Source organism: Tachyglossus aculeatus, chromosome X1 (genome assembly GCF_015852505.1).
Source record: "Tachyglossus aculeatus isolate mTacAcu1 chromosome X1, mTacAcu1.pri, whole genome shotgun sequence".
NCBI lineage: Eukaryota > Metazoa > Chordata > Mammalia > Monotremata > Tachyglossidae > Tachyglossus > Tachyglossus aculeatus.
Window position 1 is genome coordinate 10537982 of NC_052101.1, and position 18929 is coordinate 10556910.

The window sequence follows — 18929 nt, forward strand, 5'->3', positions numbered from 1 at the left end:
CACTGCAGCACCGAGCAAGAGAGACTTTCAGGTGAAGGACAGCACAATGAAATATATCCAAAAATACATTTGTCTGAAAAGGACATCCTCCTCCTACAAGATGGCTTCAAATAGACAGTCGCTTGCCTCGAGCCTTCCTAATCTGCCTAGGTACATCAGTAAAACACAAATCACTCTATACCTTTTTCTCAAACATAAACACTATGCCACATTCCTCAGAGCATTAAACCCTATAAAAAATAAACACCAGGGAAGAGGCAGAAAAAAATCCCACCTCATCTGACCACCTCATATCAGTCTTCCAGTACATACTGTTTGGCAGCAATTCTGAAACATAGTGAAAAGTAACTGAAAACATGAAGAAAATTTAACTATTGATAGATTATTTTTGCAGCTTATTCTTATTGTTGCAGCTGTACTATCTACCTACCTATTTGTCCTTTGTATTCTAAGAAGACACCATTGATGTTGAAATTCATCTTTGATCCACAATCCTGGAACTCAAAAAGATTGGCCTTTGCTGTGCTGTGAAGCGTAATATCTGCAATAGCTTTCACTGTTATCCCTGTTGCTTCCTACTCTTTAACGCAAAGCTTTAGCCTTAAGAGAGCCTCTCCTTTCTTGGTGGCATTATGCCATGCAGGTCTAAGAAACTGACTCCCAGTTTTCAGCTGGGACACAACACTGACCGAGGTTTGGCTTTCTTCTTCGAAGGCCATTGATTCGTTTCCGACCAGTAGCGACTCCGCGGGCATACCCTCTTTAGAACTTCTGTAAAAAAAGTCACTCTGGCCTATGTATTCATAGAGTTTAGGGCTTGCTTTGTCTTATGCTGTCGGGTTGTCTCCAACCCATAGTGACGCCACAAACCCCCATCGCTCCCAGAACTCCCCACCTCCATCCGCAATTGTTCTGGTAGCGGATCCAGAGTTTTCTTGGTAAAAAGAGGAAGTGGTTTACCATTGCCTCCTTCCACACAGTAAACTTGACTCTCCGCCCTCGACTGTCTCCCATGTGACTGCTACCCAGCACAGGTGAGGTTTAACTTGTAGCAGAATGCCTTCCACTTGCTAACCACTGCTGAAGCCGGGAATGGAATGGATAGGCCTCTGCTTGACTCTCCCAGTCGAGACTGGTGGAGGAACGGAAATTTCCCAGTTGTGAGCCTGAGAGGGGCAGGTCTTGTTTTATTGGGTCCTTAATATGCTTTCTCTTTCCTCATTGCTTCCAGTTTACAAATGTGAGCTCTCCATACAACAGCTGTTTGAGTATCCTGCTGTCATTCATTCATTTTACATGTTCAACCCAATGTAGCTGAGTTAGGTGAGTGTATCTTTGATGTTAGGTGACAAAATACCTTCCAAAACATCACTGTTTTTGATCTTGTCACTTGGGAAGCAGCATGGCTCAGTGGAAAGAGCCTGGGCTTTGGAGTTAGAGGTCATGGGTTCAAATCCCGGCTCCCCCACTTGTCAGCTGTGTGACTTTGGGCAAGTCACTTAACTTCTCTGTGCCTCAGTTACCTCATCTGTAAAATGGGGTTTAAGACTGTGAGCCCCCCGTGGGACAACCTGATCACCTTGTTACCTCCCCAGAGCTTAGAACAGTGCTTTGCACATAGTAAGCACTTAATAAATACCACCATTATTATTGTTATTATTAAATGTAAGCACAATATGGGCAGGGAACATACTTGCTAACTCTGTTACATTGTACTCTCCCAAGCTCTTAGAACAATGATCTGCACATAATGCTCAATAAATACCATCGATTGATTGATTGGAAAATGGTATGGTATTAACAATATAAGAAAACAAGTTATGGTCAGTAAATGAGACTGATGGAACTGTTTGATTTGTTGTTTGTGTGCCACCCGTCTCCCCCATTCAGCTTTTTTTCTAGTGAATCTGCTGAAGGCAGTTTGGATGCACAGAGATCTCAGCAGCAACCCCTTACTGATTATTTCATCATCCAACAGTGAGACCTGAAGCTTTTCTAATACTACTTCTGCTAGGTGGTGGAATGACTATTGCCTATCAACAAAACCATTACATTTCAGTGCTTTGCACATAGTAAGCACTTAATAAATACCATTATTATTATTATTATTATTATTATTATTATTATTATTATTATTTCACAAAGTGACCTCCAAACAAAGCAATTTAATGCCAAGTTCCTGGAAATGAAGACTCATACAGGAAACTTTATGACAGCAGTGAAGCACTCCTGCTACAGCATGAAACTCTAAATATGAATTCATTCATTTATTCAATCGTATTGAGCACTTACTGTGTGCCGAGCACTGTACTAAGCGCTTGGGAAGTACAAGTTGGCAACATATAGAGACAGTCCCTACCCAACAGTGGGTTTACCTAATCTAATAATCTAGACTATAAACTCCTTGGGGGCAGGGAACATTTCTACTGACTAACTCTGTTATACTCTTCTAAGCACTTAGTACAGTGCTCTGCACACTGTAAGTACTCAATAGATACAACTGGTTGACTAACTGATAGGCTCTACCAAGCAACCTTTAAACATTCCTGTCAGAAGAAAATATCAGAACCAGTTCCATGAGAATGACTCCTGAGAATAAAGAACTAGGAGCAGGAAGTGATACATCCCTTCTAACCCTGGCAAAAGAGGAGATTAACAAAGGTTGCACTGGGGAACACAGACAAGCTGAGAAGAGTTTGATCATGTGATGGGACACCAAGTCTGAAAACACATTGTGTCATGCAGATGGAAACTAAAAACTTCAAGTCTTCCAGAAGAGAGCATATGGACCCTTATCTACTCCCAAGTCACTAAAAAAGTAGAGATGGTTCAAAGATATATAACAGTGAAAGTAGAGACAAAGACAAAAACAGCTTTTCAATAATCTTTTTAACATCTTTTATCAGTGAGGTGGATCACAGAGACTAATTTACCTGGTCTCCCCAGTACAGTGGTCTGGGCACAAGTGGCACTCAATAAATACCATTGATCTATTGATGAGGATCCGGATTTCACTTAAACAATTAAGTCATCACTGAAGTTAGAGCATGCAGACTGGTGTTTACCTGCATCTTATATCATTCAAACAGATCTACAAGCTGGAGGTCAGGAGGGGATGAGATACTTCGATACCTGTCTATGGCCTTAGTACATATATGGAAAGCTGAGAAAACACCGCCCGATTTCAAAGCTGCAAGTACTATCAACATTTTAAGAAGAAAGCAGATAGAGCTGACTGCAGACACTAAGGTGGTATTTTTACCATTCTCTACTGCTGTCAAGATGATAATCCTCCTGGACTCACTTCTGAAGAAAACGGATAACAAAAGCCTCCCCAGCTTTCAGTAACATTTCAGACCACTGTGCATAAACATTTCCACCAATTAGATCGATGAGAAGTTCGGAGAATACCATCACAGCCCGGTGTTTGGGTCACCCAAAGATTTGGACCATTATCAGTAGACCTGGGAACTACTAAAATTGTTTTGTCTCTGATAAATTTCCTTATGATCATATTATTATTGATCCTATGATTATTCTATGATTGTTATCATTATCATTATTATTATTTCACAAAGTGGCCTCCAAACAGAGCAGTTGAATGCCAAGTTCCTGGAAATGAAGACACATACGGGAAACTACGACAGTAGTGAAGCACTCCTGCTACAGCATGAAACTCTAAATGTGAATTCATTCATTCATTCAATCGTATTTATTGAGCGCTTACTGTGTGCAGAGCACTGTACTTTACTAAGCTTCTTCATGATTCCTGTAAGTGCTCAATAAATACGACTGAATGAATGAATGAATGTAAAAGCCTATACCCGGCTAGCCTCAGATGCAACAGATTTGAAGACATCATCAAATTATGTTACTTTGGCAGTCCACTGATCCAGTGATTCAGGTGAAGGCCAGGAAATAGAAAACTGTCAAGAAGTTTAGTACATTCTTCGGCAAAGTGAAACAGAGTGAAGGATCACCATAGCGTTAAGACATAGGTAAAACTAGTCAACTTACATTAATCTTTCAGTTTCAGAAAACACCCCCTATAACGTATTGGTTTATTTACCCCTTGGTATAGCAAATCACCAACAGTTTTCTAACACGACATATATCTGACACTGAAAATCTATTTTCCTTTATGTCATTCAGTGAACCTATTAGACATGTGCTCTTGGATTTAGCACAGAAATGTAATTAGCAGCTCCATGAGTTGATCGATAATGACATTTTTACCAATGACATTTAAAAAAACATGTGAAATTGAGGTGTTCAGTGAGAAGAGGTACCTTTTAAATATCAAGGCAATAACGAAGTCCGGGTTCACTTTGATTCTCCAGTCACATTCCTTCCCAGGAGGATATGGTTGTGGGTAGTTTGGTGACAAAATAACACCGTCTGGGCCTGTCAGATTTCCTCCACAGGCAGCTGTCACAAATAGGAAGGAATAGGAGAGAGGAAGAAGCTCTTCAATGTTAAATCAATACCACAGTTATGGTTGGAAAGCATGTTTTTGCATTCAAATATCATTTCCTCAAGCCCGTAATATTTTTTCTTGAACACATAACAACTGGCTTTGAAATCAAAGATCCCTGTATATTTTTTCCATTGTAATTTCCTAGTGGGTGCATCCTAAATTTAGAATCTTTTCCAAAATTCTCATCATTTTTCACCCCTTTTGAAAGTCTACATCATAAAGATAAATATGACACCCCCAAGTGAAATATTTTTGGAAAAAAGAAAATCAGTCTATTATTCCAAGTATAGAATTGTGTGCCTTATCTTTTGATTCTACAAGGATCAATTGTTTTTCATTCATTTAATTTTACTGGTCTTTAAATTATTGATATGGCTGACACTACACATTCACCAGTGGTCTTTTTTTTTTTAATGAAGTAGATGGTACTGAGCAATTCTTTAGGTTTACCATGCAATGAAACAATGTCATGCAGAGACATCTGTGCAGAATTAATACTGTCTTGTTTCATTTATTTTTGAAATGAATGAGAGTTACAAAACTGGCTTCTTCATGATTCAAGACACATTTCTAGACTGTGAGCCCGTTGTTGGGTAGGGACTATCTCTATGTTGCCAACTTGTACTTCCCAAGCGCTTAGTACAGTGCTCTGCACACAGTAAGCACTCAATAAATAAGATTGAATCAATGACCTGTAGAACACAAGCGTGCGTGCACGCACACACACACATATAAAATGTGCCGAGTGGACGCAAAACATTTCTCCCCTGATGATAGCCATTTTTGACACAACAAAGAGAAATGGACACAGTTGATTGGACATGTCTGTTCCACAGACTACACTGTGGATAATGTCTAACAAGGCCTAAAAGTTAACTCCAAAGTCAAAATTCATTTTGTCGTTTTGCTTTGTAGCATTTTTCTCTGCTGTAGTAAGAACTCTTGAAAAGTCTAAAAGGTTGCATTGTTTAATCAGGTTTACCAATCCTATTCAATGATTCCTCAAAGTATGTATATGTGATAGTGTGTACTGGGGGATTATGAGAAGCAGCGTGGCTCAGTGGAAAGAGCAAGGGCTTTGGAGTCAGAGGTCAGGGGTTCAAATTCCAGCTCTGCCAATTGTCAGCTGTGTGACTTTGGGCTGGTCACTTCACTTCTCTGTGCCTCAGTTACCGCATCTGTAAAATCGAGATTCAGACTGTGAGCCCCCCATGGGACAACCTGATCACCATGTAACTTCCCCAGCACTTAGAAGGGTGCTTTGCACATAGTGAGCACTTTATAAATGCCATCATCATCACCATCATCATTATGGGGGCTGGGGAGAAGTGGAGGATGTTGATGGGCGGGCAGGACAGAAGGGAGCTTCTACCGGCATTTTCATGACGAGTTCTTAAATCCCTTTCTATCCTAACTCCATTTCAAAGTTGCTAGTGGAGAGAGGAAAGTTAAAAGGGACTGGTCCCTGTATTTTTTTTTTTTTAACACGGGGCCCATTTGCCTCTCAGCAGCAAGAGGCCTCTTCTTTAGGTGAATTGAATCAAGCTCAAGTCTTGCTGAAATACTGGAACTCAAATTAAAATTGACCGTAGAGAACAGCTAAGTGAAAAGTTCCATGATTTTGCAGAAACTAAAAAAAAAAATCCACGGTTGAGCCAAAATAATATTAGACCACGAAGCTAGCTCATTTTTATAGCCAACCTAAAAGGCTCAAAAGAACTTCACTGGAGAGGAGCTGTGACTGACTGCAAAAGCCAAGTGGCTTCTGCATTTACTCTCCACTCTAACCTGGTCTTTTAAGGTTCTGGAAAAATAACTGGACGCATCAGCTAAGCTGAAAGAGGGGTTATACAGTCTTAGATGGCAGGAAAAGTAAAGGATATTGTATTGTACTCTCCTAAGTGTCTAGTGCAGTGCTGTGGACATAATACATGCTCAATAAATGACACTGTTTGATTAATTAATGATGGATCTGAGGAAGAAAAAGTTCAGTCCAACCCAAAACAGAAAATGGCATAGTCTGCATGTTTTATCTTACAAGAGAGTGCTCTCTCTAGAAAAGAAGCTGTTAACTTTACACACAACACTTTTGTGTGTGATTTTTAAATGGTATTTGTTAAGTGCTTCTTATGTATGTGCCACTGTTTTAAGTGCTGGGGTAGATACGAGATAACCAGGGTGGACGGAATTCATGTCCCACACAGGGCTCACAGACTTAATCTCCATTTTACAGATGAGGTAACTGAGGCACAGAAAAGTTAAATGAGTTTTCTAAGGTCACACAGCAGGTAGGTGGCAGAGTCAGGATTAGAACCCAGTTCTCTGATTCCCCAGTGCTTCTCAAAATGAATGTTATCCAACTAGCTAAAATTGATATCCATTACCTGGAATGAGTAACTTACATTAAGTTCTAGACAGGAATGGAAGAATTGAACTGGAAGATATTGTGTTTTGCTTTTTTTTTCCCCAAGCAGCAAAGGGCAGCAAAATCTTGAAGACCAAAAAAGTTCCTTCCCTAAACCTAACCAAATTAACAAGATGGTTGCTTTCAGAGGTAATCACTCCAGTAAAAAACAAACCAAAAAACCTAACCAAAACACAAATCTAAGGGATCTTTCGATGATTCAGCTTATGGTAAAACACAAGAGTATTCTCAAGAAAGTTATAAAGTGTAAATGCAGCACAAAATATTAAATAAGCATGAATAGCAGTTTGACAGTGTGCAGAATGCTAATAAGTCCAGCCATTAAATTTCATCCTTCCTCAGCATACTATAATAAGGACTTTGAGAGAATTGTAAAAGCTGTACATCACAGCTTTATAGGACTTTTGAGAATTCCAATACTGCTGTGTATATGCCAATAAAAAAATATTTTAAACTGCCAATTCCCCTCAAGGTCAGTCTAGATAAAATGGGACATTAACTCTATGTCCTGTCATAACTTGTTCTCACCAAGTTAATTAAAATTTACATTTTGAAACAGTTCATAAGGAATCTTGACTTAAAACATAAGATCCCGCCAAGATCTTCTGTATTGAGTATTATTAGGAAATGTCATTTTTTTCTTAAGTGTAGTGCTGAGTAATTACAATTTTGAAAGTTACTATTTTTGATAGCAAGATATGAAATAGTTTTCATATGTATTTATAATAATTGCTGTGAAATTTTTAAGGCTATATTTGCAAGGTAATTTGCATAATCTCATTTACATTTAACTGGGTTGAATACCAACAGAATGATGCCAAGATTCAGGCATCCATTCCTTCTCACGCCCTGACTTCAGCAGGAAAACTAGGAATTCTGCCTGCGGTGATTCAATTTTCAGGGAAAATTTCCAAAATGTTACTGGATATTGGATAGGAAGAATCCAAAGTAAAAATGCATTTAGTCGGGTCATTTAAAAATTGTTTCCTATATCACAGAGTCCTACCAACCTGAAATTTTAGATTCTCAGTTATTAGGTTTATGAATGTGGATAAGGATTTTAAAATAAAAGGTGTCTTTAGTAAGTATTATTGTCTTGTCTTAGTCTGTCGAGTAGCCTCCGACCCATAGCGATGCCATTGACACCTCTCTCCTGGAATGCTCCAACTTCATCTATAATTGTTCTTGTAGTGTATCCATAGAGTTTTCTTGTTTAAAATATAGAAGTGGTTTACCATTACCTCCTTCCGCACAGTAAACTTGCGTCTCCGCCCTCGACTCTCTCCCGTGCTGCTGCTGCCCAGCACAGGGGAGTTTTAACTTGTAGCATTCATTTATTCACTCAATCATATTTATTGAGCACCTACTGTGTGCAGAGCACTGTGCTAAACGCTTGGGAAGTACAAGTTGGCAACATATAGAGACGGTCCCTACCCAACAGTGGGCTTGCAGTCTAGAAGGATTGCCTTCCATCCACTAGCCACTGTCCAAGCTAGGAATGGAATGAGCAGGCCTCTGCTTGATTCTCCCTCCCATAGTCAAGACTGTTTGAGGACTGGAAACTCTTCAAGTGCAACCCTGAGAGAGTGAGTAATTATTATAACTATACTCAAATTGTTACCTTAAATGAATTTCTTCCTTCAGACCGTGTCAAGCTAAACATAGGAAATGTTCAAGGTTCTGACTGTAGATATGACGAAAAATGAATCCCCAAATGAGGGGAACCCCCCACACACACTTTCTCAAATATGAAAACTGGCATCGATCTAGATGTCAGTGAACCATTTGGCAAACCAGTTTACAAAAGGATGAACACGACGACACCGTTTAAATTAGCTGCCCAACAAGTCCTTCCAAAACCCAGTGAATTGAAAGATACCTATGCACGTTGGAGGGTCAGGTTGCCAAAAAAACCTGTTATTCAGTTGTACGCAGGTGATTTTAGTTTGACCTTGAAGCTGATATCCAGGGTCACACTGAAAGGTGATGGTGTCACCAGGCTCTCTACTGTCTCCGTAGCGGGTCCCATTTTGTGCCATCCCAGGATCATTGCATGTCGAGGCGATCGAAGCTGTAAAGAAATGATAGACTGCTTGAGATGACAATCCTTTCTACTTTAATGCATGCTTTCATTAAGTGACTTGCATGGAATATAAGAGAAGAGTAAGATAATACAATAACGTACAATGCCTGTGAATTGGCCGTAATGTGTTGTGCCTGAATCAGAATGACTGTAGTTTTTAATTGGTATTTGTTAAACACTTATTATGAGCCAAACACTGTACTAAGTGCTGGGATAGATACAAGATTATCCCTGTACCATATAGAAGCAGTGTGGCTCAGTGGAAAGCGCACGGGCTTGGGAGTCAGAGGTCATGGGAACGAATCCCAGCTCTGCCACTTGTCAGCTGTGTGACCTTGGGCAAGCCGCTTAACTTCTCTGTGCCTCAGTTACCTCATCTGTAGAATGGTGATTAAAACTGTGAGCCCCATGTGGGACAACCTGATCACCTTGTATCATCCCCAGCACTTAGAACAGCACATAGTAAGCGCTTGACAAATACCATCATTATTATTATTATATAGGGCTCAAGCTTAATCCCCGTTTTCCAGATGAAATAACTGAGGCAAAGAGAAGTCAAGTGACTTGCATGAGGTCACACAGAAGAAAAGAGGAAAAACTGGGATTAGAACCCAGGTTCTTAAGACTCCCAGGGTCAGGTTCCATCCACTAGACCATGCTGCTTCTCTATATCAATTCATTAACATTATATGAATAAAACTAACTGTTTTTAACATCACTTTACCATAGTTATTGGAAACAATGCACTTTAAGGAGTTAAGTTTGGTTCCCTAATGCTAATGTACCAATACAGGATATCTGAAACTGAAACACAGTAAAGATGTTTGGATTGAGCTTGAGAGGGTGACACTCAGTGGGTAATGGGCCCTCTCCAGGTATTCTTTAAATAACTTTTGAAGTTTCTTCCATGTACGGGTCAACTGTTCATTTTGATGGCAGGAAACACAAGAGGCTAGGGATGGCAGTGGAGAGGATGTGATAAGAGTCAGGCTTCAGAGAGTGAATAGACCATAAAGCTCTATCTGGGGTCTTTACAAACCCGACTGGATGTTCTCAGTTCTTGTCATAGAGCTGGAATGATCACGTCTGGAAATTCAGGTCAGAAAGTTGTAGGGGTCAACACCTCCCCCCTTATCCCAAAGAGTATCTATGCCTTCCCCAGAACCCCTTGCTTAACACTGACACGATGATGGGCAACATTACTGATAGCATTTATTAAGCACTTACTATGTGCAAAGCACTGTTCTAAGCGCTGGGGAGGTTACAAGGTGATCAGGTTGTCCCGTGGAGGGCTCACAGTCTTAATCCTCATTTTGCAGATGAGGTAACTGAGGCACAGAGAAGTGAAGTGACTTGCCCAAAGTCACACAGCTGACAATTGGCAGAGCCAGGATTTGAACCCATGACCTCTGACTCCAAAGCCCGTGCTCTTTCCACTGAGCCACGCTGCTTCTCTGATACTAGTTTTTACTGATACTAGCATTTAAAGAAATCCCAGTTCCGCAGTTGGAGGCCATGTGACCTTGGGCAAGTCACTTAACTTCTCTCTGTACCTCAGTTTCCTCATATGTAAAATGGGAATTCAAGGCCTGTTCTGCCTCCAACTTGGATTGTGAGCCCCATGTGAGACAGGGACTCTCTCCAAAGTGATTAACTTGTCTGTATCCCAGCACTTAGAGCAGTGCTTGGCTCATAGCTCATAGGTATTCATTCAATCATTCATTCAATCGTATTTATTGAGCACTTACTGTGTGCAGAGCTCTGTACTAAGCGCTTGGGAAGTACAAGTTGGCAACATACAGAGACAGTGCCTACCCAACAGTGGGCTCACAGTCTAGAAGGGGAGTACTTAACAAGTATCATAATAATATGTCTTGAAAGAGGAACGATGTGATTTTATTCTACTGGCATAATTCACAAGACTGCTATTATATACGAACCTTGTTAATACAACATTATTATTAACATTATTATTATTGTTGTATTGTTAATACAACATTATTTGTCAATCCAGAAACTTGAGTTGTATCATTTATTTCTGAGGGAATCCATTCACTTAAATGTATCCAGTTTGTCTTGGTCTCCTACCAATTTCTGCTGGAGATAAAAGTGGCTTATAGAGGAATAACTCAGGCTTCTTCATTTCCTGCCTCATTAAATCTATCAAATGAAATGAAATTTCCCGTTATATTCAAGTTACCATCCTGTTGAATGACAATATGTAAACCCAAGATAGATGTCATAATACAAGGTCAATTTTTGGTTTAATGGCCACCAGTGTGGCGGAAAAACAACAACAACAACAACAACAAGAACATGATAATAATAATAATAATAATAATAATAATAATAATAATGGCATTTGTTAAGCACTTACTATGTGCAAAGCACTGTTCTAAGTGCTGGGGAAGTTACAAAGTGATCAGGTTGTCCCATGGGGGGCTCACAGTCTGAATCTCAATTTTACAGATGAGATAACTGAGGCACAGAGAAGTTAAGGGACTTACCCAAAGTCACACAGATGACAATTGGCAGAGCTGGGATTTGAACCCATGACCTCTGACCAAAGCCCATGGTCTTTCCACTGAGCCACACTGCTTCTCTAAACCTGACAGCAATATTCACTGATGCAGTTGCCAGCTGGTTTCAAATCATATAGAAATGATACTTGTCTAGACAGCTTTAGTGAACTGATGCTATCTACACTTAACTCAAAATCAAAGATTAAAAATAGAATTGGAAAATCATAGCTGGGACCAGTTTGAAATCAAATTCTTAATTAAAATAAAATATAATCTAATGAAGCAGAAAATTAACTTCTGATACATGTTCATTTCTGCTCAATTAGTAATATTCCTTAATTCCTCTCAAGTATGAGTATCTAACCATTTTAGGACATTATCTTCATTTTTATCTCTTCAACTTTCAGAAAATTGTAGTTTTAAATTTGAGTTGCACCAACACTCTCTACAAACACTATGCTCAGTGCAACGTATGTTATGGGGAACACATATGATTAAGCCGTTGAAAGGAAAAACAATGCCAATAAAAAATGCTGCCTTTAGAAAGAATTAATGGAAGATTATAAATTGAGGAATGATGGGTGACATTCAGAATACATCAATAAAAAACCTGGAGGTCATAAAAACTGCTCGATATGAGTCATCAATGTAGCACTGCCAGAAAATTCAAATATGACTACTCTGACACACTAAAATATTAATGGCAGAGATGATTATGAAAGTAATGTTTCACACTCTAAACACGATGGTCCCGAGAAATAGAAATTATAGAAGAAACTGATATGGGATCCTTATATCAAGACTGAAAATGTTTTGGTGGGCAAAAAAGAATGTAAATTAAAATTATCAGCATCTCTCAATGGCTACCAAAGACGTAGGGTAAATATGAAAGGAATTTTAAACATGATGATAAAAGCAATAATAGCATTTATTAAGCGGTTACTATCATCATCAATCATATTTATTGAGTGCTTACTGTGTGCAGAGCACTGTACTATGTGCAAAGCACCATTCTAAGCACTGGGGAGGATATAAGATGATCAGGTTGTCCCTCGGGAGGCTTACAGTTTTAGTCCTCATTTACAGATGAAGTAACTGAGGCCCAGAGAAGTGAGGTGACTTGCCCAAAGTCACACAGCTGACAATTGGCGGAGCCGGAATTTGAACCCATGACCTCTGGCTCCAAAGCCTGTGCTCTTTCCACTGAGGCACACTGCTTCCCAAAAATAGCCTGCTCAAATTAACAACAAAAAAAAAGATTTGAGTTGCTTTTCTCAACTACGTTCCAGGATTTCATGAAATAAATTTGATTTAAAATTCCTATCCCCAATATCACAGCATATCGTCTCAGAAAGACTCCTAGGCTGCATGTGTAAATAACCTCACTGACTGCTTACTCTTACAGTTTTGAATCATCTAGAGCAACTTCAGCATGATCTTGAATGGTTTAGAGGCTTCCAGGAAGGACACAAGGAAACTTCAAGAGGATTGTGAGGCTGAAGCACATCCAAAATCAGTGTCGGACTCTGCATAGAGCGAAAATATTGGCACAGAAAGGGACAGTTTCTGTGGGTATTGGAGGTGTTGGGGGATCATGGGTCCGTGTCTATGTCTTCTATTTTCAGAGGAGTCTCCCTAAAACTAATTGGGTAATGATAATAATTATTTGTATGGTACTTGTTAAGCACTCACTATGTGCCAAACACTGTTCTAAGAGCTGGGGTAGATCCATGCTAATCAGGTTAGACACAGCTCCTGTCCCACATGGGGCTCACACTCTAAATCCCCATTTTACATCTGAGATAACTGAGGTGCAAAGAGGTTTAGTGACTTGTCCAAGGTCACGCAGCAGAAATGAGGTGGAGACGGGATTCGAACCCAGGTCCTTCTGACTCCCAGGGATAGTCTCTATCCACTCAGCCCTGCTGCTTCTCATCCTGGTACACTGGTAGATAAGCAATCCAACATCTTCAGAGGTAATAAACTATTTAATGTTTATTGAAATATAATACTCCGATTTACTTATGACTATGGGAAGCAGTGTGGCCTAGTGGAAAGAACTCGTGCTTGGGAGTCAAAAGTCATGGGTTCTAATCCCGGCTCCGCCACTTTTCAGCTGTGTGACCTTGGGCAAGTCACTTAACTTCTCTGTAATCAATCAATTGTATTTATTGAGCGCTTACTGTGTACCTCAGTTACATCATCTGTAAAATGGGGATTAAGACTGTGAGCCCCACGTGGGACAGCATGATTACCTTGTATCCACCCTAGTACTTAGAACAGTGTTGGCACACAGTAAGTGCTGAACACATACCATTTTAATTATTATTATTAATAATATAAACAAATTTAGTTACCACACATCATTAGAAGTCATAAATATTTTCATTTTTCTGTCTCCCAAATGGGTGGCCATAGAGTAGTAGTATTGTTTTTTGTGTCCATGGGTATAATGCACTGTACTAAGAATCAGAAAGTGCAGAATAAGCAAATGACACATTTCCTGCTCACAAGGAGTATAGATTTTAATGGGGGAGACAGACATAACGGTATTTTCCGAGCAAACAAATTATTGAATTTACAGTTGATTATAAAGGGCTGATGATGGATTTTAGTAGGTACGGTGTTTTAAAAAAGGCGATGGCCATTCTTAAAACCACGATGGAATATACCTAGCCTTGCATATCTTGAAAATTAAAAAAAAATGACCTTTTAGGCCAGTGTTATTGGATGTAACTACAGAGGCTCGTATGCACTGAAATATTGCTAAGGTGATGTCCTTTCACCGGGTAGGACATAATAATAATCATGATATCAATTAGATGCTTAGAGGGAGAGACGTTTCTAGACTGTAAGCTAGGTGTGGGCGGGGGAACGTTTCTGCTAATTCTGCATACTGAACTCTCTTAAGAGCTTAGTACAGTTCTCCGCATATAGGAACCACTCAATAACTACTATTGGTTGATTGAGAGACAGACATTGATATAAATCAAAATTATGGTATTTATAAGGGAAGGGATGTCAACTGATTGCCAAGTTCAGTGCCCTGAAATGCCAAGAGGGTCCTTGAACTGCAAATAACAAACGCAATCACTTAAGTACTGTCTTTTACATGGACCACTGACTAAGAGAGTGCCAGCGACATTCAGCACGCAGTGGTTAAGCTCACTGCCAGTTCTGTCCAGATTGAACTCTGAAGGACAACGGCACACTAATAGGAATAAATGAATGCCTTTATATTTAGACCTGCTCTTGGGCTGCTTTCCCGTCTTCATAGTTCTTCAAAGGTCAAAACAGTTCTCTGCTTTGAGCTGAATTTCTCAGTTCAAAAGGCAAAATTTCTATTCAAATCTTCGCTGGGAGGACTTTGTCTTTTAAATCGCAATGCCAAGCTCTTCGATCTTCTGTTGCTGTGTGCGTGCGCCTCTGACTGATCTCATTTTTGCTGGAAAGTTTGCAATCCGAACATCTCTGTGAACCCTTCAAAAGCTTTTGAAGAATCATAACGTAACTTCAGCTGCCTTTATATTTTTAAGGAGCTACTTAGGTATGTTGAAGCTAACACTTTATCATTCGATGTAACTCAGTCAATTGACAAGTAGGGAAATGCCAAATTTAGTCTAACAGAACTCACTAATTTTCATTTTTGGGGCACATTTTTCCAAATAAAGGTTTAATTAACTTGTGCAAAATTCACTGGTGATGGGAAAGTGGTTGGAAATGGAGAGGTATGATGTTGATGTCTTCTCAGTTTCTTGAATTATATTGAAGACGTCACATTTCATTCATTCATTCATTCTATCGTATTTATTGAGCACTTACTGTGTGCAGAGCACTGTACTAAGCACTTGGGAAATACAAGTTGGCAACATATAGAGACAGTCCCTACCCAACAGAGGGCTCACAGTCTAGAAGAGGGAGACAGACAACAAAACAAAACATATTAACAAAAAAAAATAATTTCAACTACTCTGGGTGTTCCTTTCTTCCAATAGCAGAATTCTACTGAAACTCTTCAGTGACCAATTACAAAGCTGCCTCCTGAAGTATCTTTATCTTTGTTTTCTTTTTCTAGCATCAAACAGTAAATTGGCACGCTGAAGGTGTTAATAACAGGGGAAATAGTTGCAGTTTAATTTATAGGAAAGTACAGTACTCTTCTTTTCCCCGGAATGAGAAAAATTTATGTTGAATTACTTCCTAGATAGCTCCTTATCACTGAGCTTTCACCTCACCAATCTGCCCCTTGTTCTTGTATAATGACTAAGTGAATTAAATAGAAGCAGCAGCATGAGAGTCAGAAGGCCCTGGATTCCAATCCCGGTTCCGCCACTTGTTAGCTGTGTGACTTTTGTCAAGTCTCTTCACTTCTCTGTGCCTCTGTTTACTCATCTGCAAAATGGGGATTAAGCCTGTAAACCTCATGTGGGACACGGACTGTGTCCAACCTGCTCATATCTACCCCCAACACTTACAGCAGCATGAAGCAGAGAAGCAGCATGGCTCAGTGGAAAGAGCCCGGGCTTGGGAGTCTGAGGTCATGGATTCTAATTCCAGCTCTGTCACTTTTCTGCTGTATGGGCAAATCACTTCACTTCTCTGTGCCTCAGTTCCCTCATCTGTAAAAAGGGGATTAAGGCCGTGAGCCCCGTGTGGACAACCTGATTACCCTGTATTACTCCAGCACTTAGAACAGTGCTTGTAATGTAGTAAGCACTTAAATACCACCGCTATTATTATTATTATGAAAACAGTGCCTGATACATGGTAAGTGCTTAACAATACCATAAAAAAAATTATGCCTGAACAACTAAAGGAGGATGGGGACTCTTTTAGAACCCAGTGAAGACCACATGTGTTTAATTTTAAATCATCACCTTAAGACTCAAAAGGATCTGAGTTCTAATCCTGACTCTTCCATCTGTTTGCTATGTGACTTTGGGAAAGTCACCTATCTTCTCTGGGCCTCAGATACCTTATCTGTAAAATGGGGATTAAGACTGTGAGCCCCATGTGGGACAGGGACTATGTCTAACCTGATTACTTTGTATCTACCCTGGCACTTAGTACAGTCAGTACCTTGGGCAAGTCACTTAACTTCTCTGAGCCTCAGTTACCTCATCTGTAAAATGGGGATTAAGACTGTGAGCCCCACGTGGGACAATTTGATCACCTGGTATCCATCCCCCCAGCGCTTAGAACAGTGCTCTGCACATAGTAAGTGCTTAACAAAAGGCCATCATCATTATTATTACTAAGCACTAACCAATATCATAAGCCTTCCTTTCTTCTTCTCCCACTCCCTTCTGCATCATACTGACTTGCTCTTTTTGTTCAGCCCTACAGCTCCTACAGTATCTGTAATTTATTTATTTATGGTAATGTCTGTCTTTCCACCTAAACTGTAAACTCATTGTGGGCATGAAGTGTGCCTGTTTATTATTATATTGTACTTTCCCAAGTGTTTAATACAGCGGTCCACACAAAGTAAGCACTCATGGAAGAAAATGCAAGTGATGCTCTAAAGAGGACAATGATGGAAATCTCTGATCCTTCTTTCATCAATTGTGTTCTGAAATATTCACTGAGTTCCTGAAGAAAACATATTTGGTCTCCAGTGGCATCATTCCTTAGGAATGGATTATTAGACGAACCCATGTTTGTTGCTTGTGTGCTTAACCCCTAGAGGAAAGGTGACTTCTGTCCGGTGAATACCATTTTCTTTCTTTTTCTGCATGATTAAATGGTAATTAAATTTTAATGAAAAGTGTGGGGCTGATTACAGTGAACATAACTTGCAGTAGTAAGTTCATGTCCTTGTGTTGTCCATGCTGGGCTGGGCTGGGCTGGGCTGACATTGGACCTATAATGGATCCAAATGTCTGGTGAGCCTCACAAATGACATTTGTCTCATTAAAACATTTTGGACTCAAAATGTGGGATAAAACACACTCATGTTTGAAAACATGATAGCATACCAGATATATTTCAATTTAACTAAAAGATTGATATACCAGGCAAGCAATTATCTATTTCCACATCATAGAAAACTAAAACATGAAACAAAACATAAAAATAACCTCATTTATAGATTCTCATTTCCCCGCTTCTAGACAGTGAGCCCGTTGTGGGGTAGGGAATTTATTTGTTGCTGAACTACTTTCCAAGCCCTTAGTACAAAGTACTTAATAAATGATTGAATGAATGAATCCCCATTTGACAGATTTAGCTAACATTCATTCATTCATTCAATCGTATTTGTTGAGCGCTTACTGTGTTCAGAGCACTGGACTAAGCACTTGAACAAAAACATTTGGTACGGAAATGCTATTTAGATATTGCATAATTCATTTTTTTAAAAAATCCTAGGATAGATCAGACAGTTATGTCCACATCACTCAAGAGAAACCATATTAATTTCCATTTTCTTAAGCATAAACCCCTAGTTCATGCTGAGACTGCAAGCTCATTATAGACAGGGAATTTGTCTGCTAATTGTGCTATATTGTAGTCCCCCAAGCACTTAGTACAGTGCTTCTGCACATGGTATGTGCTCAATAAATACGACTGATTGAATGATAGTTCTTACCACAAAACTATACTTAATTTTATGCTATATACTACTTTTACATCAAAATAGCAAAAGATGTCCAATAGGAAACACAGGGCAAGTGAACTTAGATCCCGAAATCTTAAGTTTTAAATGATCTTTTTCACCTCGGTAATTGACAAAGGTTATGTCATGCACGGGTAACTTTAGCAAAAGAAAAACGATTGACTTTTTTTTTCCTTCTTGGAGTTTGCTCAGTCTATTATAACAATGAATCCCTGGTTCACCTTTAAACGCCTAACTACAGTGGAGACTGTTAGCCTATGAAACCATTTTAATATTTTAAAAAGTGGTGTTTTCAGATTGTTTTGAAAGCATATGTCTTGTCAATAATTACAGAAGGAAAACAAGCTGCTTTTAACCCCAATTAAATGCAGCTTTTTCATTTATATGAAGATATACTCCACAGATTTCAACATGAATAACCTTCTTTTCTGTTGTTGAGATTTAAAAATAACATGTAAAACGATGTATCTAAGAGTAGGAAAATAGACCAACGGTCCTGGCTGGTCTGTGAAAGCCGCCCAGAATAATTACAAGCTTTTAGAAGGAGTAGCAGTAACATTTATTAAGTGCTTACTGTGCGCAGAGAACAGTATTAAGTCCTTGGAAAGAATACAGAGGTGGGAGAATTGAACAAGGCCCGTGGCCCTAAAAGGACTCACAGTCGAAGATTATAAGGGGATAAGGGAATTTATCTAAGGAGCGATGGACAGTAAAACCCTAAAACAACAGAAACTGCAATGATAATGATTACTGTGGTATTTAAGTGCTTCTTATGTACAAGGTACTACAGTAAGCGCTGGGGCGGA

At 39.4% G+C, this 18929-nt stretch overlaps 1 protein-coding gene across 1 annotated transcript in view; it reads right to left on the minus strand.

Annotated features, from left to right (window-relative positions):
- CSMD1 (CUB and Sushi multiple domains 1) overlaps positions 1-18929 on the minus strand; it is a 1252749-nt gene that overhangs the window by 222961 nt on the left and 1010859 nt on the right. The window contains exons 28-29 of the mRNA XM_038771657.1: positions 8782-8973; positions 4290-4428 (exon numbers count right to left, since the gene is read on the minus strand). Of these exons, the coding sequence (XP_038627585.1) occupies positions 4290-4428; positions 8782-8973 (331 nt within the window). The remainder of the gene's footprint in view (positions 1-4289; positions 4429-8781; positions 8974-18929) is intronic.